The sequence below is a fragment of the Panthera pardus genome, unplaced genomic scaffold (assembly GCF_024362965.1).
Source record: "Panthera pardus isolate Hobbes unplaced genomic scaffold, ASM2436296v1 HiC_scaffold_17, whole genome shotgun sequence".
In the NCBI taxonomy this organism is placed as follows: Eukaryota; Metazoa; Chordata; class Mammalia; order Carnivora; family Felidae; genus Panthera; species Panthera pardus.
This window is the reverse complement of record NW_026526732.1, coordinates 104,061,885-104,088,547: the sequence shown is the minus strand read 5'-3', so window position 1 is coordinate 104,088,547 and position 26,663 is coordinate 104,061,885. Positions and strand designations below refer to the sequence as shown.

Genomic DNA, 26,663 nt, shown 5'->3' with positions numbered 1-26,663 from the left:
TATAGATTTAAGATTTCATAAAGAAACTTGTGAAACAATAACAATGATCTCCAAATTGGGGATGGCCAAATGGATAAGTTATTTCATTCTATCTTTCCTAGTAATGCTATGCACCATTTATTCTCTCACCTGACTTGTGGATTTGGAAGGTGAACTCACCTGGAAGAGGACCGTGAAATATTGCAAATGGAGAAAGGCTTCTTGACTTACCTAAGCCTTAACACAGTCTTATAAAATATACTTTAGTGAGGGGATAAAATGTGAGAAACAAGTAGATCTGAGTAAAGGGTATACAGGTGTCCTTTGTACTATTTTTATTATCTATTAGTTTGGAATTATTTTCAAATAAAAAGTTGTTATTTTAGGGGCATCTGGGTGGTTCAGTCAGTTAAGTGTTGGACTTCAGCTCAGGTCATGATCTCATGATCTCAAGGTTTGTGGGTTTGAGCCCCGTTTTGGGCCCTGTGCTAACATCTCAGAGCCTCAAGCCCGCTTTGGATTCTATCTCCCTCTCTCTGTCCCTCCCCTGCTCACGCTGTCTCTGTCTCTCTCTCAAAAATGAATAAACATTAAAAAAAAAAAAAAAGTTGGTATTTTAAAACATCCTCCACTGAACTGGCCAGGAGTATCATATTGCCTCCTTCATGAAAGAAGCAGGCATCATAAGGCTGCTAACCTTGCTGAAAATACTTGGAAGCCACTGCTTTTAAGAAGGTTAGAAAATCCAGACTATACTAACACACACTGGTGAGGACAGACCATATTTATTTAATCGGGCTGCAGAAATGGTGAGCTCCACAGTGGCAGTGGCTAAGTCAGCTTGATTAACTACTATATATTAGTGTTTCCTAATTTAAAATCTAAATGACTTTCAACTGAGTAAGAACATTATTTTATATATTTACCGCAAATAGTGAAAAAAGTGTGTAAATGTTGATTGCTACAATTATATTATAGAGGATACTCATATTAACACACAAGTATGTCATTACAGAAAATAATCTTTAGTCTTTAAACTCATAGGGAAAAAAAGTGTGTAAAATACCTACAAATGTTCTGAGTAATTCAAATATCCAGAGGGTTAATACAACTTGTGTGAAATATATTTCTTGAAAATGTCAGCTCATTTAGATAACAGGTTTCTTTTTTTTCTCAACTCATATTTCAATTTCAATATTTTGTGCAGCTTAACTATTTTGGTTCTTAAGTTTTAATATCACGTCTAAGAGCTTAGATATTATAGACTCTAAAACTGCAATACAGATGTAAGTTTCCATACACAGACAATAAAGAATAAAGGTCCTTTATATTCCCAAATAGTCAACTATATTTGCGAAAATAATAGGCAATTAACAAAAACAGTTTTGTGTTGACTATATCACTTTAGTGTTGTTAGAAAGAATAAATAACACAGCTTGCTTGCTAGTCCTACGTTATTATCAGTGTCACAACTTCATACATATATTTTCTGATTTCATAAGTAGTATATAAGTAACTATTGTATATTCTGAGTGGTATGGAGGAAAAAAAATAGTAGACCTCGACATAAGATCATATTTCACCAAGAATTTATGCTACTGTCTTTGTACCATCTATCAATTATTTACTTAGAGCAATCACATATATCTTCTACCTCTGTATGTTTTCTGTTCTCAATAAAAAAAGAAAACTTGACATAATGAAAAGCTAGATTGGAAACAGACCAAATTTAGATCTTAACTAATTATTTTAACTGATATATAAGGTAATATGTGGAAAGTATCCCCCCACCCCATTAATAAATTAATTGACATCATTGATTGTTACCTAGCATTCATTTCTCCTTTTCTAAGAGGATCCACATTTTTGTTCAAGAATCCACCTCTTCCCCAATCAGCCAATAATTTTCAGACCAGGCTGATTCTATTTATTTCTGAATTAGGGTATTTTTGGCTCTAAGAAAACTATACCCCAATCAAATTAGCTTTAATGAAAAAGAGGTTTTATAAGACCATGTAAATGATACAGCTCTGAGTTAAGGCAGTATGTATGGATGGAAACATGAAAAAAATGAACAAGGTAGCTACTCTAAGACAACAGAAGCAAGTGCTGCTGACTGGTTAACTAAAGGACTCACTTCATTACCAGGACAAAGAGTGCTCACTCTATCTGTGGCTAGGGGTTAATATATGCACTGTGTGTTTACCATTCTTCTCTATTCTAGCTGTGAAATTTTATTACTTTTATCCTATTCCTTTTCCATCATTCTATACCAAATATGAAGGAAGTACATCTCTATCTAGGTTACTAGTTTGCAAAGAAGTAATTCTCTCATAAAGAGAAGCTTTGCATACTGTTAAGTTAAATTATACATAATGAATTACAATATAGTTTGAACAGAAAATAACATTGCCCACTTTTGGACTCTTACTACAGTTTACTTAGTAAAATCACCAGGAAATAATTTAGATCAAAATCTACAACAATTTTATCTTTAGTAAAAGTATACACTAAATTGGAACTACATATAAACTAATGTTACTCAGGATTCCCATCATAGCACTAGAAAAATACAGGCGATGAAAAATACCTGTGGTGGTATCACCCCTCCACACATGACAAGTATATCTGGCCGTCCAAGGGAGTTAAGTTCTCTGATGAGCTCAGGAACTAGGGTTTTATGACCAGCAGCGAGCGTGCTCACACCCACGGCATGCACATCTGCATCCACAGCCTGCTGGGCCACTTCTCGGGGAGTCTAAACAATTATAAAGTAAAGAGACAAATCATCAAGTTATTCCAAAAAGTATTTTAAAACTGTTACCTAGTAAATTAGCATTCCAAGGTTTTCCTCATTAAAAATCTTGAAGTGACTATAACCTCATATTTCACCATTCTCAAATCATAAATACCAACTCATCCAATTGATGCAATAAACAGCAGGGCTGTATCGCTTCTAGCCCTAGAATTTATCAATTAGATTTGTTACATCAAAATATGGTCCCCCCAAAAACTTTTAAGACAAAGAATATAGGCGAAATACATTATCTATTCATTACAATTTTTGAAAAATACATCTGTTGTCTTCATTATCAACATTTATTGAGTGGTGATGCAGTAAAAGACAACATGTTATAGTATCTATGAAGAGGTAAAAGACCAAACATACGATTCAATGTGAAAAGTGAATCTCAGGTTTTAAAGTAGAATGGGAAAGAGGTATGTTAGCAAGATGGCACACTAGGAAGCTCCAGGACCTCCGTCTCCCACGGAGACACTGAACTGACAGCAACATATGAATCGAAATAATGTAAGAACGCTAGAAATTAGTTAAGGAGCTATAATACCCAGGCAAATGCATAAGCAAGAAAAAAGATGGTGTCAAGAAGGCTGCTTTTCACGCATTAACCAGTGTGCATACACAGTCATAAAGGATATTTTCATGTATTCAATTATGAATTGAGTTACCCAGAACCATATTCATTCCCTGCAATGAGTCTGTAATATTTGCTCTTGATAATTTACATGCATTTAAATCACTTCATATAAAAGACACATACAAGTTTCTCATTGTAAATACACTGTAAACTGAGAAATTGGGAAGGAGAAGGCTATCTCAGAAACCACTTGCACAATAATAAGCTCAAAAAAATTACCAAAATCTGAGAATTTTCTTAGTTTGGCAATATTTTAAGCCTCATAATTTCAGTGTGAAAACAAAAGATTCTACACTCTTGGTAATGAAGCCATATTCAAGAGTATCTCTAAGAAAATCACACAGCAGATTGGTAAAACCTAGTCTGTGAGAAATATAGCCTATGAAATTAAAACCATTAAGAAAATGTGCATATTGTTGATATTGAGTTGTTAAAAGTAAGAAACCTAATTGACTTATACGATTGATCATTCATGTTATCAAAACGTATTAGATTAAAATTCCACTTAATTTGGTTCCTGCTTTATGCTTAGATACACTAAACTGTATTTTATGTCAACAAATAGTGAACATTTTAAAACTTTAAATCTAATTTTTTTTTTTAAACGTTTATTTATTTTTGAGACAGAGAGAGACAGAGCATGAATGGGGGAGGGTCAGAGAGAGGGAGACACAAATTCCGAAACAGGCTCCAGGCTCTGAGCCGTCACCACAGAGCCCGACGTGGGGCTCAAACTCACAGACAGCAAGATCACGACCTGAGCGGAAGTCGGACGCTTAACCGACTGAGCCACCCAGGCGCCCCAACTTTAAATCTAATTTTAATGAAATCAGACACAGAACTGCAGGATTCTACCTTCATCCACAGATAAGTTTTTCTTTTTTTTAAATGATATAGTATTATATTAACAAATTTGTGGTACTAAAAGGCAAATTATATTTTTATAGATGGCATGCAATAGGGAAATGAACTTTTAGCTCTTTGAAAAGTTCTTTTAAGTGCCAATGAATGACCATAGTTTTTAATTACTTTCATTTTATAAAAAAATATATATATATTTCCCAAAAGCTAATTTTTAAATATTGGAAATGTATTATATTTGGTCAATATTTAAAACAAACAAAAAGCTGAAGTAAAAGGGAAGTAGCATATAAATAAAAAACTAGAATGAGAAAGTAGTCAACTTAAAGGAAGAATGAAAGCAATCTCAATATATGTATTTACTTAATTTAAAATATATTTGAGATGCTTAACAAAACCTACCTTAAATGTATTTATAAATTTACCTATGAACACAGTTCAAGGACATATCTCCATAAGTTCAGGCTAACTGAATTTCTTCTAGACACTCCAGAGTATTATTTAAAAATTCAAAAGGGAAAACTCTTATGGGAGATTCTACAAAGGGCGCGCCTCTTCAGGAATGTTATTTCATTACTTGCAAAAATGTAATCAATTTTTTAGTCTTCATCTTAGCTGACTCATCCACATCATGGAATAATAGTACCTCCTTTTCCTTGAAATTCTCCTTCCTCCTTAGTGTTCATCCCACTACTCACTCCATTTCCTTTTTCTCCTTTGCTGCCTCCTTCTCTTTTTCCTTTTAATGTTCAAGTTTTCATACTGCTACACACACTCTTCATGAGAAGTTAAATGAGTTCTCATGGTTTCAAGTACTATTTACATACTGAGAAGTCTCAAAATCTTATTTATAACAGAGGCCTCTCTTCTATGCTCCAGACATGTATATCCAATTTACATAGCTGTCTTCATCTGAATGTTCTATAAGCTGATTCTCTTAAGCCTACCTCCATTCCCCATAAATAACCCCTTTATTAAATTTTCTTCATGATCCTGGCCAACTTCTGCTAAGACCCTGACACTGCCTGTGGGTAAGGCCTGCATTGCTTCTCACTCATTACTGAACATCTTAACTGGACTCCTTGCATCTAGGAAGCTCCTCTCAATCTGCTTAAGAAAGTGATTTTCCTGGAAAGTGAGCTTTCTAAAGTATAAATTTGATTGTCACTCTACCTAGACACCTTTGGGATAATGTTCAAACTCCGTAGAATGGCATACAAGGCTATATTCATTATAATCTACACACCACCCCAAGCACTGTATTCTAATGTTACTGAACGTCCTACAGTTACCTGAAGGCATCATGCCTTCTCACGGCTCTGTACCTCTGCACCTCTGCTCAAGCCAACCCTTTTCCTAGCATGCCTTTCCCTGCCTTGCTCTCTATACTTCCAAAGGCACAGCTCAAACATAAGTTCCTAGGATACTTGGGTAAGTTCCTTGTCGAAATGTTAATTACAGTAATTATTACTCTGCTGTGTTTACTGATAAGTAAATCTTTCTCTGTTAGGAGCCTGTAACCTCCCTGAAGACAAAAATCATATCTTATTCAACTCAGAACCTAGCCTTTGGTAGATGATCAATAAGTATGTAGTGGATAAAACTTTTACTATGGAAGTTATTACAATGTACTCAACCAAAGATATTTTGTAGAGAAGATTAAAGTTGTATCATTCTATAGAGAATTTCAGCTTCATTTACTTCTAACAAATTATTATCCTGTTGGGTCAAAGATTCTGTGACTAAATAAAATACTACTAGAGAGTAACTAAAAAGAAAACCTAACTATGAATCAAGCTCTCACTCTGATGGTTGATTTCCCTTTCAAAACATTTTTCATCAATCTGACGTGGGCTACCTTTTCCACAAATTATCAGACAAATCTCAATAAATGGTACGATGAGATCTTTGAAAGTAATCTTCTGTTTTAGAAACCTAATAACAGTTTAGTTACTGACACTGATTTTTACAAAGTGTGAGAAACAAGTACATTAATATAAATTGTATTTCTTTCTTATTTCTGTCATAATTAACTGGATTATATGCATTCAAAAATAAGGAATTTGTGGAATTCATTTTCTTCTTTTACACCTTGAAAAACATCATCATGGTTTATCGTCTTTTTTACTATTTTTTCTAAATATAAGTGATTTACGACATTCTTTTTGAAGTTATCCCAACATTTTCAGTACCTGAAAAAGAGGACCGATGTCCACATCAAAACCAAGATCGGCAAATCCTGTAGCAATAACTTTCGCTCCTCTGTCATGTCCATCTTGTCCCATTTTTGCCACAAGAAGACGAGGTCTGCGACCTTCACGTTCCATGAATTTATGAACCCTAAGAACATTTTAAAATACAATAGTTATTAAAAAAATAATAAAATAAAATAAAATACAACAGTTATATATTAATTGTCCAAAAGTAAGATATAAAATCTATAATGTATTCACAGTAAATCTTTCAAGTTTATGTAAAAATACCTTCTTACATCCATTACTTACATTTTATGAATATCTCTATTTTACATTGAGAATTCCATTAAAGCCTGGATATGCTTACCACCTTCCCCCACAGAGGAAAGTCTGAAAGATGGCCCAGCCTGTAAGCCCATAATACTTGAGAACATCACAGCGAAGACGAGAAAATGACAATTTTTTGCCTTCTTAAACAAGTCTCCAGCGTATAATATGCATAAATATTTAAAAAGAAGCTTAAAAGTGCCTTTCAGAGTCATTCATACAAATGTAACTCACTGGCTGCTTTGAGCTGTCCATATTTCACCTACCCATCACAAGTGTGAACTCCTTCAAGCTGACTGCAATGTGGTGATTTCTAATGACATATAATCAAAATACCTTCTAACTTAAACCAATAAATTTACAGCCCAGATGAAAAAATACATTTGCTTTTGTTAAAAGAAAAAAAAATCCATTTTGATGACTTTCACCTTGGATGTTTTGGTATTTATCTCATCTATAAGTAGTGACATAAAAAGTGGAAAATTTGTTATAAAAGTTGAGAAAAACAATCATCAGGAAGCTACATTTACACATGGAAAGCATGATCAATTTGTATTAATTTATAGTTCCTAATCATGCTTGACAATACTATTTATTGTCCATTCAGTGAGACTGCTTTTAATTTATGCATAGATGGCAACCAAATTATTTATTTTCAAACATGAAAATTATTTTATAACTATTTGACAATTAAACAATTTGAATAAACTTAAGAATGTAAGTATACTATAATAAGGAGACTGAAATTTAAGTACCTGGGGGTATGAAGCAGTATCAATGTTAGTTGAACAAACATTTGTTTTAATTAGAAACTCTTAAAGGGAACTATAGTGAAAATTGAATATATTATTTTAGTAAACCTACAGACTAACGGGAAAGTCCATTCAAATGTTTTCCAAATGGTACGTAAGAAAATTAAGCCTGCAACTGATTCATTGGGATTATGTTCACAGAAAAGATGGCATTCTGGTTTAAGAAATCTCATTTATTACCTCTGGATAGCAAATGATATCTCTTTACTTTCTCCAAATTCCTGCCGATAGGCTCCACTGACCATACGATCATTAGCTTTATGTTCACCAAATACCTTTTTCATAGCATCTGTGATTTCTCCAACTGTACATCTAAAATATTAAAATAATAAAATAGAGGTTCTGTTAATATCATTATTTGAGATAAAAAATACTTACTTTAATATTCAATATAATTAGACACAATTTACTACCTAAGTAAAAAGTAGGCTATCAAAAAATATGGTATTTGTCTTTCTCTCACTGATTTATTTCACTTAAATAAAAATGTTTTTTACTGCACTGATGAAAGCTTCTTTCCTCAGAATACTTATGAAAAATGATTCTGGATGCCTCTATACATAGTAATCTTTCTCCCTCCCTTTTTTTTTTTTGGTACAAAAAGGTGATTTTATTAAAGCATGGGGACAGGACCCATGGGCAGGAAGAGCTGCGTTGGGATAGTAAGGAGAGACTGATTATATACTTGGGAGTTGGGGAGGTAAAGTCAAGGGGGAAGTTTCCAAAGGGATTTTCATATGCTAAAGAAGAATCACAGGGGGCCTAGCCATTGTCAACCTAAGGTTGTTTTTCCCTCTAGCACAGCATTAACATTAGGACAGTAGGGAATTTAACATTTTTGAAACAAAAAATGGTTGACTTAAAAATTATAAATAGACAAGCATGTAAAGATTACTGAATAATTCACCAATTAACAATACAACTAGGGCAGGGAGTGGGGGGCTTGGGGAGGGCTGGGTGGGTCAGTTGGTTAAGCATCCAACTTTGGCTCAGGTCATGATCCCACAGTTTGTGGGTTCGAGCCCTGCATCAGGATCTGTGCTGACAGCTCAGAGCCCGGAGCCTGCTACGGATTTTGTGTCTCCCTCTCTCTCTGCCTTTCCCCCACTCACACTCTGTCTCTCTCTCTTAAAAATAAACATTAAAAAAAATTTTTTTTAAATACTACTGGGCAAAGAGCAAGATTCCCATTGATACTTTTTGATAAAAAGAATTTTAGCATATTCCATTCATTTGTTTATTAATTCATTCAACATTTATTGAGTGTCTAATATAGGGCAAGCATGGTAAGTGCCAGACATATGGTGATAAACAAGACTGGGGGAGGGGGAAAAGAAACCTGCTCTTACAGAGCTTACCATCTAGTCAGATGATACAGACAATACATATGAACTCAAATCAATTAATATGGATTTCATATGATAATAAGTACTATGAACACACTAAAAAGGTGAAATGTGGTGTCTGGAAAAGCTATTCTGAAGATAATGAAGATAAAGCTTTTGAACTAAGATCTAAGTAGTGAAAAGGAGAAACTGAAGGGAACATAAAGGAAAATGGAAAAGTGTTTGAAAAAGAAAATACTAAGTGCAAATGTTCTCAGAGGTAAAAAAAGAAAACAAAACAAAAAACCAAAACATGTTCTATGTTTTAAAAATAGACGGGGCGCCTGGGTGGCTCAGTCGGTTGAGCTTCCGACTTCGGCCCAGGTCACGATCTCACCGTCTGTGAGTTCGAGCCCCGTGTCGGGCTCTGTGCTGACAGCTCAGAGCCTGGAGCCTGTTTCAGATTCTGTGTCTCCCTCTCTCTCTGCCCCTCCCCTGTTCATGCTCTGTCTCTCTCTGTCTCAAAAATAAAATAAAAAAAAAAACATAAAAAAAATTAAAAAAAAAAAAAAAAAAAAAACCACATAAAAATAGAAAGAAGGACACTGGGGACACAGCATAATGAAGGAAGTAGAATAAGGTTGAGTCAGAGAGAGAAACCAGAGTCACATCTCACACAATCCTGCACACCACTGTAAGATTAGGTTTTAATTTAAAAGTATGAGAAACCTCTGGAGGATTTTAAGCACAGAAATCACCTTATTTAAGAAGTTAAAACTGAAAAACAAAAATAAAAACAAAAACGCAACCCACATACTAGTTATCCTACTTCTTAAGTACTTAAAACAACATGTTAAAAAAAAAAGTTCATAAATAACAAAAGCAAAAATAATTCACCAATGACATCATGTATGGAGAGAAAATTTTTTGTGGTTCACTTGCTTTTCTGTATGTCCTATGAGGCAAAGTACTGACTGACCTTTATTTTGGGGTATCCATTCAAAGATATCTATGAATAACTTTGGAAGCCTTGCTTACCTCTGGACAAAGAGTAGTTTTGTGTACTGTCAAAAATAAAAATGTCTATGCTTGAAAATACATCAAACTTCTCAACCTGCAGATGAGTGACATGGATTCACTACAACAGCTTGAAACGTCCTGAGCCAGGGGAAATACACAGGATTAATACACTCTACCCATCCTGCAGGAGGTGATGAAGGAGGCTTAGCTGCCTCTGAAGGGCTTCGGTGGGTTTTTCTGTTATCACTTGCTGAAATTCTTGAAAGGCTGGTTCATCCTTTCTCATCTATGAATACTTTTAACCCTTTCCCAAACCTTGTTAGAAAGCTTCAGTAACTGGTCACTAAACAGAAAATTAAGTACTTATGCATTAATGAACTCTAAATCAAAATCTGTTTGATTTTTATACACCTTTAATAGCTCCACATGCTTCCAGAATAGGCCGGCGGGACACCACTGGACCCTAGAGTATCATGAATAACGAATGCTCTATCTGCTCGAACCCTGGTGCCATCCAAGTATTGCAAATGAATAAAAAGTCTTCGGTGGCCCCGCTGTTGGGCTAGCTGGCCTACCGGCTGCACTGCGCCCTGCACCACATCGTGGCACTCGAGTTCCTGGGGTGGTGAGCCCACTACCTTTCATCCCATGAAGGAAAGGAGAGGGCTTACCCATGTCTCCTGCTCAGAGAAGTTTCATGATGCCCTTGGTGAAGAACATACATCACTTCACTTATAATTCATTACCATCTAACTGCTGAGATGACTGACCTCAGCTTTACTCTGGAGATGAGAAATGAGCACACACACCTGAACAGTTCTCACTACCTTATTTTGCCAGTAACTGAATTTGACAAAAATCGATCACTTCTGCTCTGTTTTGTTCATCTAACTGTAGAAATGTTTAGATCTATTTAGCTAGTTACTAGTAAGATGGACTTTCTCAAAATCTGACATCTGTGTGCTTGGTATTTTTTTAAGTATTAATGTTTCATTTTTTTAAATTTTATTTAGAAGGATTAAAGCCTCGTAATGTTTACATGTTTAAAAAAACATATGAATGTCGCAAGTGCACAGATATTTAAGAAAAACAAAAATTAACTTCATTTGCATTTCCAATATTTTCTTTTAGGCTCACAAGGTTTATAGAAGCAACCTTTTATTTAAGTACACTTTGAAAATCTCAACTGGTAAACTTTTTAAAAATTTTTATTTCAGAAAAAGAGAGAGAGAGAGAGAGACTGCGAGGGGGGCAGAGGCAAAGACAGAGAGAGAGAGAGAGAGAGAAAGAGAGAGAATCTTAAACAGGCTCCACACTCAGCACAGAGCACAAGGGGCTCAACCCCACCACCCTGAGATCATGACCTGAGCTTAAATCAAGAGTCAGATGCTTAACCAACTGATCCACCCTGGCACCCCTAAATTGGTCAACTTCTGGTATTTGGAAATCTCCGAACTTAAATATCATCACCTTGCACGAGCTGCATCCACTGCAAGAGCCAAAATATTCCCGTCTCCACTGGCAGCACATGCAGTCAATGCAGCAAGACATCGTTCAGCCAAGGTTTCATCCCTGCTGGATTTGACCTTATGGAAAAGGTCAAGAAAAGGGTCAATTTACATGAAAAAAAGAACAAAACAGAGATCAGGAGATTAGACACTGATATACGTCATATGGAAATTGTTCCATAATCTTAACCACAAAAACAAAATAAAACAAAAGGAGAAAATAATATGTATCCTAGGTCTGATATTGATTCAATTTGTTCATTTACTCATTCAGTAAACATTTAAAACAATACTGAATTCTGCATAGCCCTGATAAATCAGAAATACACAGGGCAATGATAAATAATACTGAAGCCTCTCTGAAGTAGTTAGTACATGCTACTTAGGCTTTACTAATGTAACAAGACATCAAAAACAAGTAGGTCTTTTATATGGAAGGCACACTAAAGAATAATAGTGACAAGGAAGAAAAAATAATAACAGATTACAACATAGAGAATATTTGTTATACATTGTTTTCCCTAGCTAACTAACAATATATTGGTAATAATATGTATGTATATTGTTTTTCTTCTTCTCAAAGAGAAAGAAAAAGAGAGATGATGAGAAATACTGCAGTGGAGACAGAAAGACCATGAAAAGCACAGTCAAAACCTTTTCCCCTCATATCCTAGCTCTACTCTGCTCTGCCAACAATCTGCCTAAACAAAGTTACCTAAAATCCAATTTTCTACAAGTTTGCACCACCTATAAAAGAGTCTAAATATGATACTACTCAAGAAGCTACTAAAATCATATAATATCTATAAGCAGAAATGGATCAAAAATCTTACACTAAAGGCAAGGAAAAACCCAACTCCATTAACATTACCGAATTTCTCTCTTGCCTGAAATAAAGTTTAACATCATTTATGGTAAATGGAACGCCTCAAGCTGTAAGGGTGCAGAGTTAATAAAAGTGTAAAGTATAAGAGGGGATAAAAGGGCTTTTCCAAATATAATATATGTTGAGACTTTTGTGATGACTCAAAATAAAATGATATATCCTAAGGAGGACCTTTTAAAAAAGTGATAAAAATGTGAGAGAGGAGTTATTATCTTCTGCTTGAGGGTGAAAATGGAAATAATGCCATTAAGTGTAATAGAAAAATGGAAAATGATAGTGCTGCATGCAGTCTAACTGAACAAACTCTTAGATTCCTTTTTTTTTTTTTTTTTTTTAGAGAGAGAGCACACTGGAGTGGGGGAGAAAGGCAGAGGGAGAGAGAGAGGGAGAGAAAGAAAGAGAGAGAGAGAGACAGACAGAGATTTTCAATCTTAAGAAGCTCCACACTCAGTGTGGAGCCCGATGCAGGGTTCAATCCCACAATCCTAGGATCATGACCTGAGCTGAAATCAAGAGTCAGACGCTCAACCGACTGAGTCACCAAGGTACCCATGATTCTTAAAGAATATCTAAACAGAATAGAGAAAAAAGTCGTATCTTAAACTATCACAGAGAAAGTAAACACAGAAAAAGCATTAATGATAACTAAAGAATTTCAAGTTTCTTGTGGACCACTTTCTTGTACCATACACAAAAATAAATTCAAAATGGATAAAAGACCTAAATGTGAGACAGGAAGCCATCAAAATCCTAGAGGGACACAGGCAGCAACCTTGATCATGGCCACGGCAACTTTTATAAGACATGTCTCTGGAGGCAAGGGAAACAAAAGCAAAAATGAACTATTGGGACCTCATCAAGATAAAAACCTTCTGCACAGTGAAGGAAACAATCAACAAAACTAAAAGGCAACCTAAGGAATGGGAGAAGATATTTGCAAATGAAATATCGGATAAAGGGCTAGTATCCAAAATCTATAAAGAACTTATTAAACTCAATACCCCAAAAAAATAAGTAATTGAGTTAGGAAATGAGAAGACATGAACAGACATTTCTCCAAAGAAGACATACAAATGGCTAACAGACACACGAAAACATGCTCAGTATCACTCAACATCAGGGAAATACAAATCAAAAACCACAATGAGATACCACATCACACCTGTCAGAATAGCTAAAATTAACAACTTGTGAAACAGCAGATGATGGTGACGATGCCAAGAAAAGAGAACCCTCTTACGCTATTGGTAGGAATGCAAACTGGTGCAGCCACTCTGGAAAACAGTATGGAGGTTCCTCAAAAAGTTAAAAATAGAACTACCCTATGACCCAGCAATTGCACTACTAGGTATTTATCCAAAGGATACAAAAATGCTGATTCAAAGGGACACATGCACCTCAATGTTTATAGCAGCACTATCAACAATAGCCAAATTATGGAAAGAGCTCAAATGTCCATCGACTGATGAATGGATAAAGAAGATGTACATATTTACACACACACACACACACACACACACACACCATGGAATATTATTCAGCCATCAAACAGAATGAAATCTTGCCATTTGTGACAACATGGATGGAACTAGAGTATATGATGCTAAGCAAAATAAATTAGAGAAAGACAGATACCACATGACTTTACTCATATGTGGAATTTAAGAAATAAAACAGATGAACACAGGGGAAGGGAAGGAAAAATAAAGTAAGATAAAAACAGAGGCGGAGGCACAACATAAGAGATTCTTAACTATAGAGAACAAACTGAGGGTTGCTGGAGGGGAGGTGGGTGGGGGATGGGCTAAATGGGTGATGGGCATTAAGGAGGGCACTTGTTAGGATGAGCACTGGGTGTTGTATGTAAGTGATGAATCACTAAATTCTACTCCTGAAATGAATACTACACTATATGTTAACTAACTTGAATTTAAATACAATCTAAGAAAAAAAATTCAATTTCTTGCTTTGGAAATAACAGTAATTACAAAAGCCAGAGATTAAAAGACCACAGTAGCTTCATACAAAATAAATACATAGATTATAACTATAAGAATGTTTTATCTATTTTAGTATTTCATATATTTTGATTCAGCTGAGTGAGAAATTGGCAGTAAAGCTAAGACAATAATCTAGTTTCAATTAAAATAAATATATTTCATTTACAAATGGTATCTTACTAAAGCACTATTAAAATATATTTGAATTAAAAAAAAGAAAAAAACAGAAAGCAAATGATTCTTTCATAGTGGTATCAGGAACCATGGGCTAATGGAAACAAATCAGTGAGAAGCCCTGGGTTCATATACTCTGAACTTAATTTTTAGTTTTGAGTGAGATATATAATCATTTAAGCCTTTGTTTTAATCTGTAATTTATGTGAGGTGTTATTACAGTGAGATTTTTAATAATAACATATAAGTATTACAGAGGCAGCTGTCTTGGTTTAAAATGAATTTGAGTCTTAGCTGTTCAATTATTTATTCTGGGCAAGTTTCTCAATCTCCCTTATCTTTAGTTTCCTTAACTTTAAAATGTTGGGAAATAATACCCACCTCATGTGGTTGTTGTAAGGATTAAACAAGACAATGTAAGGGTTTACACAATGCCCAGAAAGCACTCAAAAAATGATAGCTATCATTACCTTCTTGAGTTTTTCAATCTGCTTGTTACGCACTGATGTATTATCAATCGCCAGAACATCCACAGATTCTTCTTTTTCCAATTGGTACTTATTTACTCCAACAATCACTTCAGAACCTATCAATTTCCCAGAGGAAAATAATATGTAGATTCTATTCATAAATACTTCCATAATAGTAATGCTCTGATCATCACATACTTTGCTTATAAGGTTAATATTTTTAAATAGTATTCTTAAATCTTAATGAAACTTCAATATAGATCAGCAAATCACAACAAAATGGGGGTGAGAGGGGAAAGAACTGGTATATATCAGATCTCTTTAAGGGAGGATTTTTATTATTCTCTCAAACTATATACTTTCCCAGAGTTTCTGATAAATCCTCTTCTACAACTACAAAATTAAAATAATAGCAGCAAATAAAGATTTATAAGGGAGAGAATTAACATCCAATAATGTTTTCAATATATTCTTGTATTCTCTTACAGCCAATAGCTTTTAACAAAAAGTACTTTTAAAATCTGTAATAAACCAAAATTATAAAGATATTTCCTTAACATAATAAGAATATATTTTGCCTCAAACTACCAGATTATTACCATTTAAAGACATCCTGCCACCCAACTCTTCTCCTTATTTCCTTTTCAGAACTCATCACAATCTATAATTATTTTATTATGTGTTCACTTGCCCATTTTCTGTCTCTTTGTTACTAAAATGTAAACTCTAAGGGTGAAGAGATCATGTCTTTCCTGTTCACAGTTGTATCCCAGACATAATACAGTGCCCCAAATGGTAAATACTAAAAAAAAAAGTGTTCACTGACTGAATGAATAAATACTCCAATGCAGAGCACAATGACTAATAATACCATCTTCAAAACGCTGGAGATACCCACTTACACATATACATACATACACACACACACACACACACACACACACACACGGGCATACCTCAACACATACTCTGTACATATACATGCATGCAAAAATACAAACAGGAAGAGATAGATGATAGATAGATAGATAGATAGATAGATAAAGAAACATCTAAGTTTCATTTTTCTATTATTTTTGTTTTATTAACTATGTATGTTATCTTTAAACAGAAATTAATATTTCTTTTTAAATACAGTACTGGATTTCACATATAAACATTTTCATTTTATCTTACCAGAATCTATTCTTGCTTGCCTTCGGGCAGCACATTCTTCAATTCGAAGTTTAGGTATTCCTTCTGCTACAGCTTTGGCCATTCCACCCATCTCTTCAATTTCATGAATAAGCTATTAAGAAAAATAGATTAATAAAACTGGAAAAGAATATAGTGATATTTTTATAAACTATACAAATTTGTTATGTTACATAATTACCAATATTACTAAAATCCTAAACTATTCTAGTGGTAAGTTTAATGTTTCATAAGAAAAGAATTAAGTTAACATCAAGAGCTTTTCTATAGTTAGGAGTGCCTGGCTGGCTCAGTCAGGGGGAGCATGCAACTCTTGATCTTGGGGTGAGTTTGAGCTCCATGTTGGGTGTAGACATAACTTAAATGAATAAAATAAATTTTTTTTTTTAAAAAAAAGGAAAAATGGGGTAACTGACTAGCTCAGTTGGTTAAGTGTCTGACCTCGGCTCAGGTCATGATCTTGCAAATCATGAGTTTGAGCCCCACCTCGGGCTCTGGGCTGACAGCTCATAGTCTGGAGCCTGCTTTCACTTCTGTGTCTCCCTCTTTCTCTGCCTCTCCTCTGCTTGTGCTGTCTCTATTTCTCTCTCTCTCAAAAATAAAATAAACATTATTTTTTTTTTTAAAGAGGAAAAAAGTTCCATAGAGTTAACAATATTGAACTGTATATTTGAAAGTTGCTAAGACAGTAGATGTTAAAAGTTCTTATCACAAGAAAAAAGAAATTGTATAACTGTGTGGTATGGAAAGTGACTAAACTTACTCTGGTAATCACTTTACAATTCATGCATATATCAAATCATCATGTTTTATATCTTAAATTAATACAATGTTATATGTCTGTTATATCTCAAAAAAGATAGAAATTATATATTTAAAGTTCAAAAGACAACAGAAAAACTAAGATGTATATCTGGAAGCACAAAACCTGTCACTCAAGTCTTAGGAGAAAACTAAAGATAACGTCAATAGTCTTTATTTTTAGTTACTTAAGTTTTCATGGATACATAAATAAATACTCTTTAAGGAATGTATTTCAAAATGCAACTTCATTTTTTATTTGATCAGCACAATAATAACATAACTCTACTGCTCCTGACACCAGCATACATCTAAACCTTCAATCACAGCCTTATTTATACATGAGGTGGTGGGAAAATGAATGGTGGAATGGTATATGACACAGCAGAAAGGAACAAAGTAAAACTTGTTTTTTTCCAGAAGAATTCAAGAAATTAGAATTTATGTTGAAGCCAAAGCTAAGATAGGAAGCTAAAAAGAGGAAGACTACTTGAGAATTTAGAACTATCCCTCTCCCATTCTGTCAGGACAACCAAAGCTTACATCTGCAAAAAACAGACCAAAGTTTATCTCTGTAGAAAAGCAATGGGCTATCAAACACCAAGTACATAGAGAGGCAAGAGTAAGATATCTTGATATAAAAACCTGTATTCTGAATAATAAGATTAAAGACAAAAGGCACACAGAGAAAAGAGACAATACAGGATAGAGAAGAAAACTTCAAAAAATATAATATCCTCAGAAAAAAAGATTATATTCTATATTAATGAAACAAGTAACATAACACATAAAACATAGAAAACAAAATGAGCTTTTGGAAATTAAAAATATGATATATGAATTTTAAAGTGAGTAGAAATTTAAAGTTGACGACTCCCTAAGAAAACAAAACAGAATCTCAAAGATGAGTTATAGAACAGAGAATAGAGAATACAGAATAGAGTTATAGAAAGAGAATGACAGAAAAAATGGCAGGGACAAAACTATCAAAAAAAATAACACGACAATTTTCCAGAGTTATGAGAACATGAAAAATAGGCCAGATAAAAAATGCCCACCAAAGGTCTAGTCCAATATAGGAAAAATATACACATCAATGTCCCCCAACTCAAAAATAGAGATCCTAAAACTGTTAGAAAGAAAGGTCCTGAGAGTAGAAATAGCATCAGATTTCTAAACAGAAATATTAGAAGCTAGAATAAAAAACAGATCAATGTTTACAAACTCTCAAATGAAAATAATTTCAAACAGACTATCAACCAAATAGTAGAGTAGAATAAAGACATTTTCAAACATCCCAAGTTTCATATAATTCATCACCTATGTACAACTTCTGAGAGGTTCCTATGAGGTATCGTTCAAAATAACAAGGGATAAATCAACAGAGATAGACACAGCATTCAGGATACAGATTCAACATAGCAGAGGTGAAAAGAATTCCCAGGATAATGACAAAGGTTAGTCAAAGGACTGCAATGGTCAGCAGGTCTAGAGAGAAACTAGTCTAAATCAAATGACAGCACTGGAGGACTTCAGAAGGATGTATACTATTGAGATGTAATTATATTGGTAGTATTATGAGACAAAAGAAAGAAGAGGTAAGAATCAGCTAAAACACTAAACTACCATACTACAAAGCAATAGGTAATGACTAAAATTGATGGAATTAGAACTATTGTATAATTTTTAAATATGGAGATAAAAACAAACAAAAAAGATGTATTTGATTCAAAGAAGCAGGAAAAAAAGCAAGTAGAAGACAAAGGACTGCTTTTTTATGTTACAGCCTTTTAATACTAATACTCTTTTTAACTCTTTGAATAAAATACTTTAATACAAATACAATTATATTTTTAAATTATGTCTCAGTTTTGTATACTAGAAGGTCAAACCTAAAATTTTTTTCTCTCGAACATTTTATAAATCTTGATATAAATCTATGATTTGATTTACATATCAAAATACCTACAAACCTTTATAAATCTGTAAATCTTAAAACCAAAATTTCAAAGAGGAGAAACTGACCTTCAAGGCAGCGTCATAAACATCATTCGTGAGAGATTCCATCATATAGGAACCTCCCCAAGGATCAGCCACTTTGGGAATCCCAGATTCTTCTTGAATAATGATTTGTGTATTCCTGGCAATTCGGGCACTTTTCACAGTTGGCAAACCCAAGGCTTCGTCAAAAGAATTTGTGTGCAAAGACTGAGTCCCTCCAAACACTGCCGCCATTGCTTCTACTGTAGTACGAATGATGTTATTATAAGGGTCCTAAAACATTTAGAGAAAAGCAAAAAGTCAAAACAAGGGGACAACTGATAAAGGATGCTATGATTAAGCAGTGGCTACTGTGTACTTACTTTGCCAATGCCTACATTAGGCTTCAGAATATCCAACAAATTAAGACGAATTAGTAAACAAGCCAGACTTAATAGGCACTCAATAAATGATTTATTAATAAGTGATTAATAAACAGATGAACAATGAATCCAGATAAGAAATCTGGATTCATTCTGTTCCTGATTATGATTGGGGCAAGGCATTGGACCTTTCTGAACTTTAGCTGCCTTAGCTGTAAAAATGAGGAGGTTAAGACAAAAATGATTATTAAAGTTCCTTCCAATCCTGAAATCTCTACTTCTCCATTTATAAGGACCTGAAGCAATATTTAATAGATATATTAGTTTTTATTTACTTTTAGGTGTATAAAAGAAATGTAGCTTTAAAGTTATGAATTATTTTTAATATATCAAAATAATTTTATATGTAAAGAAAATGCATGAAAAAAGATCAGTTTTTTAATAGAATGAAATTAAATTATGCAAATGAAAATAGCATTTAAATGGTGTGTTTGCATGCATATTTATTTAAACTAAAATAAATATAACTAAAATAAATAATATAGATGCACAAATTTTTAATTAGGTGATTTTATGTTAAGAATTTTTAACTCTTGGGGTGCCTGGATGGCTCAGTCGGTTGAACATCCAACTCTTGATTTCGGCTCAGGTAATGATTTCACGGTTTGTGAGATTAAGCCCCACAGTGGGTTCTGTGCTGTCAGTGGGGAGCCTGCTTGGGATGCTATCTCTCCCTCTCTGTCTGACCCTTCCTCGTTTGTATGCTCTCTTTCTCTCTTTCTGAATGAATAAATATTAAAAAAATAATTTAAACTCTTAAAATTATTTAAGGCGATATTAACTAAGTTGTGGTTTTTACTTCTTCCTCATCATATTTTTTCTTTACTTTTAAAAAGGTAAAACAGCACTGCATACAAGCTAACGTTTAAATGATTTTATATTATTCACCACTAGAGGGAGCCAACTTCATTTATTATAATACATGCGTAAAAACCATCAATGTGCATTATGCTTTAGAAAAATTATAATTTTCAAATATTAACAGATAGCTTCTTAAACCTACTTCCTGACTATGCTATCTTGCTTGTAAGACAATATATGACTTTACTAAAATTCTACACTTTAAATTATACACATACCTGCTCAGTAAGTGACCATCCTGATGTCTGACAATGAGCCCTTAGAAGAAGAGATTTAGAGTTTTTAGGCTGAAACATTTTCTCTATTAAGTGAGCCCAGAGTCTTCTCCCAGCTCTCATTTTTGCTATTTCCATATAAAAGTTCATCCCAATTCCCCAGAAGAAAGACAACCTAAAATAGTAATGTTAATTCCATTATTTGATTATACTTAACAATCTAAAATGGAAAATAAAACTAATTGTACCACACACTAAACAAAACAGCATCCACATTTTAATTTCAAACAACTTAATCTGAATTAAAATCAAATCATAAGCATATATACATAAGTAACTTTAAACCTAACAGATAAAAGTACAGTTTTAGGCACACAGAAGAAATAGCTCTGGTTATCTGCTTCAGGTAGAAATTATTCACTTCACAGTTGGTCTTCTATAGAAAAGAAGTTCCTCTTGTGTCTTTAAATATAGAATGAATCACTATCCAAAAATAAATACTTCAAGAATAACCAATATGTAAGTCAGGGGTAACCCATGAAGGGAATAAAACCACAAACTTGTGGTTTTGGATAGCAAGAAAGTTTTCCTGTTGTTTTGTTTTGTTTTGTTTTGAAAGAATTATAGTATATTTGGTCTAGGAATGTATTTCTCCAATTGCCCCCAAACCCACTACTCCTTTTTATCTTATATTCTGTCACTGATTTACACATTTAGTTTACTTGCCCATGCCGAAAGGCAGAAAGGCTGTGTTTCTTCAAATAAAACAAGGTGAGCCTTAATTAAGCTAAAAACTAGTAAAATTTTTTGATATGCCCTTGGAAGAAATTGTTAACATTGCAGTCCTCAAATATTTGTCTCAGGATACTTTTTCACTCTTAAAAATACTAAAGATCCCAAAGAATTTTTATTTGGATAATATCTATCAATATTGTATATATTAATTCATTTAGAAACAGTAAACATACATGTTAACAAAAGTAACATTTTTATGAAAAGCAATTACTTTGCTAAAATAAAAAAAATTGTAATAAAAAAGTCACTATTTTACATTTTTGCAAATCTAATGTGTGGCTTAAGGGAAGACAGTTGGAATAAGTATCTGCTTTCTACATTCAATCTATTGCAACATCACATATCATGTAGCTTCTGCAAAATAATGTACACTCTTGAAATAATGAAAGTGGTAAAGGCACATAAAGTTTAATACAATCATGAAAACAATTTGACCTGAAAGATCCCAGGAAGGGTTAGTTACCCTGAGGGGTCCTTAGACCACACTTTGAGAACTGCTGTCATAATATGTATGCAACAACCTCTGATATAGAGTCTATGAACTCGCTGAGGGCAAAAGTCATGTTTTTACAAATTTTATTCCCAGCACGTAAGTAAGTTTGTGCTTGGCCCAGAGCAAAACTTAGCAATTACTCATATGTCCAATTTTTAATCACCAAATTTAAATAATTCTTAAACTTCAATCAAGTATATTTTTTATATAAATTTATTAATAAGCTGTTTTAAAACAGAAATGTTTAATAGCACTGTGAATTCCAAAACACTTAAATTACAAGTGCAACAGAAAAAATGTAATAGATGACTTCTTTTTAAAATGGAAAAATAAAGAATAAAAGTCAATATCATTTATACGTTTACAGTTTAATTGTCAAAATACGCCAGTTAACTGTGTTCTGTGAACAACTGAAAAACAAGATTCCTCTCATTTACCAAGAAGTAGAGTAAAATTTAATTCTAATTTTTAATTGTAAACAGTATTGGCTTATTCTCTTATTATTACTCCAATAAAACATAAGAGAATCTAGTATGACATTTATATACACAAATTCATTTTATCAATATATTTACTATATACTCATAAATTGGTCCTAAAAATTTTTCCTAACACTGAAACAATCTCTGAGGTCAATTTACTCACCTTGGTGCAAATTCATCAATTGTCAGACCAGCTTGGAGTCCAGTTCTACAGTATTCCAACCCATCTGCTATAGTATAGGCCAGTTCCAGAATGGCATCAGCCCCTGCTTCCTGCATATGGTATCCACTAATTGAAATTGAATTAAATTTTGGCATGTGCTACATAAAATAATAAAAAATATAACAGTGAATAAAAAATTTTAAAGGTTCTCTATTAAACTCATTTTCTAAAAGACTATTATTTTCTAAATGATGTTCAACTCAGATACACTAAGTAGTCTTTACCATTAACTGAAAATATTTAATGCTTACTTTGTTATATTTAATTCACTCCTCAATTTGAGTGGTGATTCAATGAACCATTGTAAAATTTGCACCTGTTTTATTTTTCTGGTGAAAAAGAATTTGCACTAACCATTCTTTAGAGTCAAAGTTTAAACTCTGAAATTAATTAGCTAAAAGTAGGAATGAACCTTTAGTCCGAAAACTGAATAAACATCTTTAATTCCAAACCAAGGACTGTGACCTCTTAAGAGATCCTAAGATCTCATAACTTTGGGCTAATCTTCTAAGGATAAATACATTTAAGTTTTACTAGTTATCAATTTTCTTGTTTGAAGTTCTTTTTGAAGTCACTGAAAATGACTACATACTGAAATAAAACAGGATTAAGATACATGGATTAGAAATCAAAGACTTCAATTGGATTTACTGTGATATTTAATGCTAAGCATATCCCAGACAGGTTCTTTCTTGCCAAATCACTAAAAAGATGGCATTTCTACCATTCCCGTAAAATTTATTAGAGAGGGTACATAGCACAAATATTCTGCCAAGCCCCAAAATTATCCTCCTTCCCAAGAATTGGCCAAATAAAATAATAAAAGCTAAATCACAGAAACTGAGTATGGTAGTTAAGAACATGGGCTCTAGAGTCAAAGTACTCAAAGTCTAGTTGATGGCTAGTGTCAGTTAACTAGTCATAAGGCTACAGGCAAGATTCTCAACCTAGTTATTCCCTGGTTTCTTAAAATATAAAATAGAGGTACTTCCTCATGGAGTTGCTGTAGGATTAAATGAAATGACTCACCTAAACCACTTAGTATTATTCCAGTACGGAGGAAGCATTCAAAAAATGTTACTTGCTGTTGCTAATGTATGCTATGGACTATCTGTAATTTACATTTTTTAATACTTATAATTAACCAAAAGGTCTTGAAAAATGTTCCATTGCAAAAACAGTAAGGGAACTGAATTACATGGAATTGAGAGACAATTTGAGTGCATTTAGAGCTTATAAATAAGAAGCAACGACAGAAGCAGGTGCCTCTCTACAAAGAGATTTTAGTAGCAGAATTTCTTTAAAAATAATAGAAATATTGGAATATTAGAATATTATTCAGCCTTAAAAAGGAGGTTAATTCTGATACATGGTACAACATGGATGAGTCTTGAAGACATTATGCTAAGTGAAGTAAGCCAGTCACAAAAAGACAAATACTTTATCATTCCACTTATATGAGGTACCTAGAGTAGTCAAATTCACAGAGATAGAAAGTGGAACGACAGTTTCCAGGAGCTGGAGGGAGAGGAGGATGGGGAGTTATTATTTAACAGGCACAGAGTTTCAGGTTTGCGAGACGAAAAGAGTTTTGGAAATGGATGGTGGTGATGGTTGCACAACAGTGTGAATATACTTAATGCCACTGAACTGTACACTTCAAAAGAGTGAAGATGGTAAATTTTACATTGTGTATTTTTCTACAATTAAAATTTTTTAAAAATAGAAAAGTTTACAGTTTACAAAGTACTTCAATGTAACATTATTTGATCAGTATGTGAAACCAGAACTTTTACACTTACGTGAAGGATTATATAAAACAATTTTGAACTTGCAGATGACATTAGGACCTTCCAAAAGGGGAAATGCCCAAGTACATAATAGCACAAACTAAGCAACCTGCTACCAACTATTCAATTCTCCCCTCTCTTCCCGTAATACCTGAACCGTAAATGCAGAGTGCCGATGTGCAAGAACTGTACTTCCAATCTCCTCTCACTACTGTGTGTGTCCATTGAGATAGTGGAACTTTCATTTGTTCCTTCTGGAAATTCACCTTAAATCAGAGGAGCTGCCCCTCTCCCCATGCCAAACACATCCAGCCCACCTACTTCCTCAACCGTAAGGTAGCACAAGGTAAAAGGAACCCTAATGACTGCGGAGCAACCCTACAACCAAGCTCTTGATAACCTACTTTCCAACTTCTTTCATATGAAAGAGAATCGACTCCTGTTTGTTAAAGCTACTGCTATCTTTGTACGTGTGTTTGTCATATAAGTCAGTCAGAGAAAGACAGATATCATATGTTTTCACTCATATGTAGAACTTGAGAAACAACAGACCATAGAGGAAGGGAAGGGGAAACGATAGTTTCAAACAGAGAGGGAGGTGAACCCATAAGAGACTCTTAAATACAGAGAACAAACTGAGGGTTGATGGGGGGAGGAGGGGAGGGGAAAATGGGATGGACATTGAGGATGCCATTTGTTGGGATGAGCACTGGGTGTTATATGTAAGCGATGAATCATGGGAATCTACCCCCGAAACCAAGAGCACACTGTATACACTGTTTGTTAGCTAACTTGACAATAAATTATATTAAATAAATAATAAATACATAAAAAACACACACACAAAACCATTCTTCTAACTTTTCTGTAAGGTTCAAAGTATTCAAAATAAAAAGTTTTGGGAAAACTGAAAAAATAAAAATAAAAAATAAATGTAATCCTGCACATATGGTCTTGAAATTGAAAAGGGAGATAAAAATATACAATTCTATACAATATAGTTCACAGGGACAAATGAGATCTATGAAAAGACATAAAACTGCAAAGTGTAAAAGCTGAATATCAAATGAGAAGAGTAGGCAATGCTTGCAAGAGTTCTGAGGTAATAGCAATTACAAGAAATAAAAGAGATTTTTTAAAAAAAGGTTTCATGGTAGAGGAGAGACTGGCCTTTTGCCATGAAATAATAGTCTAACTTTAAGGTAGGTAAAGAAACGGAGAGCATTGTCAGCAAGAAGCAGAGTATAAATGATGAGGAAAAATACATATTAGTTACTCGGAGGAAAATGAAGTTTTATGTTTCCCAGTGGAGGGATTGTTGCTAAGATAGGAACACTGTAAGAACCTTCTTTTTCCACCACTCTGATTGGGGAAGATAAACCTAATACAGGAGTGAAATATCAGGGACCACATTGTGGATGCAGGTATAAATGACATCTTCTAATCTAGTTTCTAATAGAAATACAGCTGATATTTTGATCTCCAACTGTCAGACACAAGTGTGCACTTCAAAACTGAATCTGAACTCTGGCAAGAAACAAAGTATAAATTATGAGCCCTCCCTGATTCTAACAATTATCAGAGGATACAAATTTAAAAATAAGTAAAATACAGTAAATGTCTAATGCCAAGATTCCTATAGGTAACAACACACTAGGAGTACATTGAAAGCAAAAAAATACGAACTAGCAACACACATAAACATAAAACCCACACTCTGACTTTATGCTATTATTCAGACTCACTTATCAAATTCAAATTAGGTTATGATATTTTATAAAAATTCCTGCATCTAAAGAAGGAAAGCAAAACCCACAAGAAGCAGAAAATACCTTTGCTGTATATTGGAAGATGTCAGCAATAATTTTCATGGATGGTTCTGGAGGAAAAATATAAGTATTTCTGACCATAAACTCCTTTAGTATATCATTTTGGATTGTACCAGTGAGTTTCTCTTTAGGTACACCTTGTTCTTCTCCAGTTACTATAAAAGTCGCAAGAACTGGAATAACTGCTCCATTCATGGTCATGGAAACTGACATTTTTTCTAAAGGAATTCCATCAAAAAGAATTTTGGTATCTTCCACAGTGTCAATAGCAACACCAGCCATTCCAACATCACCACGAACTCGAGGATTATCTGAATCATATCCACGATGTGTCGCCAGATCAAAGGCAACTGATAATCCCTGCTGACCAGCTAAACACACAAAGGAAAAACAATGTAGAATTAAAGAGTCTGGCATCAAAGTAAACTGATTTATGTTAACACTACTAACGGTGTCGATTCAGCTCATCATAGGATACTTTTATAACAAACATTATTTTTATGCTTATACATGTCAAAACAAATTTAAATAAAGACACTTCATCTCCTAAACTGTTTTCCCAT

General features: G+C 33.8%; 1 protein-coding gene across 1 annotated transcript in view; it reads right to left on the bottom strand.

The window, feature by feature from the left end:
- Positions 1–26,663, bottom strand: part of MMUT (methylmalonyl-CoA mutase) — a 35,677-nt gene that overhangs the window by 3,388 nt on the left and 5,626 nt on the right. The window contains exons 3-12 of the mRNA XM_019457367.2: positions 26,104–26,471; positions 22,422–22,579; positions 20,492–20,663; positions 19,015–19,263; positions 16,171–16,282; positions 14,995–15,110; positions 11,427–11,542; positions 7,792–7,923; positions 6,470–6,617; positions 2,570–2,737 (exon numbers count right to left, since the gene is read on the bottom strand). Of these exons, the coding sequence (XP_019312912.1) occupies positions 2,570–2,737; positions 6,470–6,617; positions 7,792–7,923; positions 11,427–11,542; positions 14,995–15,110; positions 16,171–16,282; positions 19,015–19,263; positions 20,492–20,663; positions 22,422–22,579; positions 26,104–26,471 (1,739 nt within the window). The remainder of the gene's footprint in view (positions 1–2,569; positions 2,738–6,469; positions 6,618–7,791; positions 7,924–11,426; positions 11,543–14,994; positions 15,111–16,170; positions 16,283–19,014; positions 19,264–20,491; positions 20,664–22,421; positions 22,580–26,103; positions 26,472–26,663) is intronic.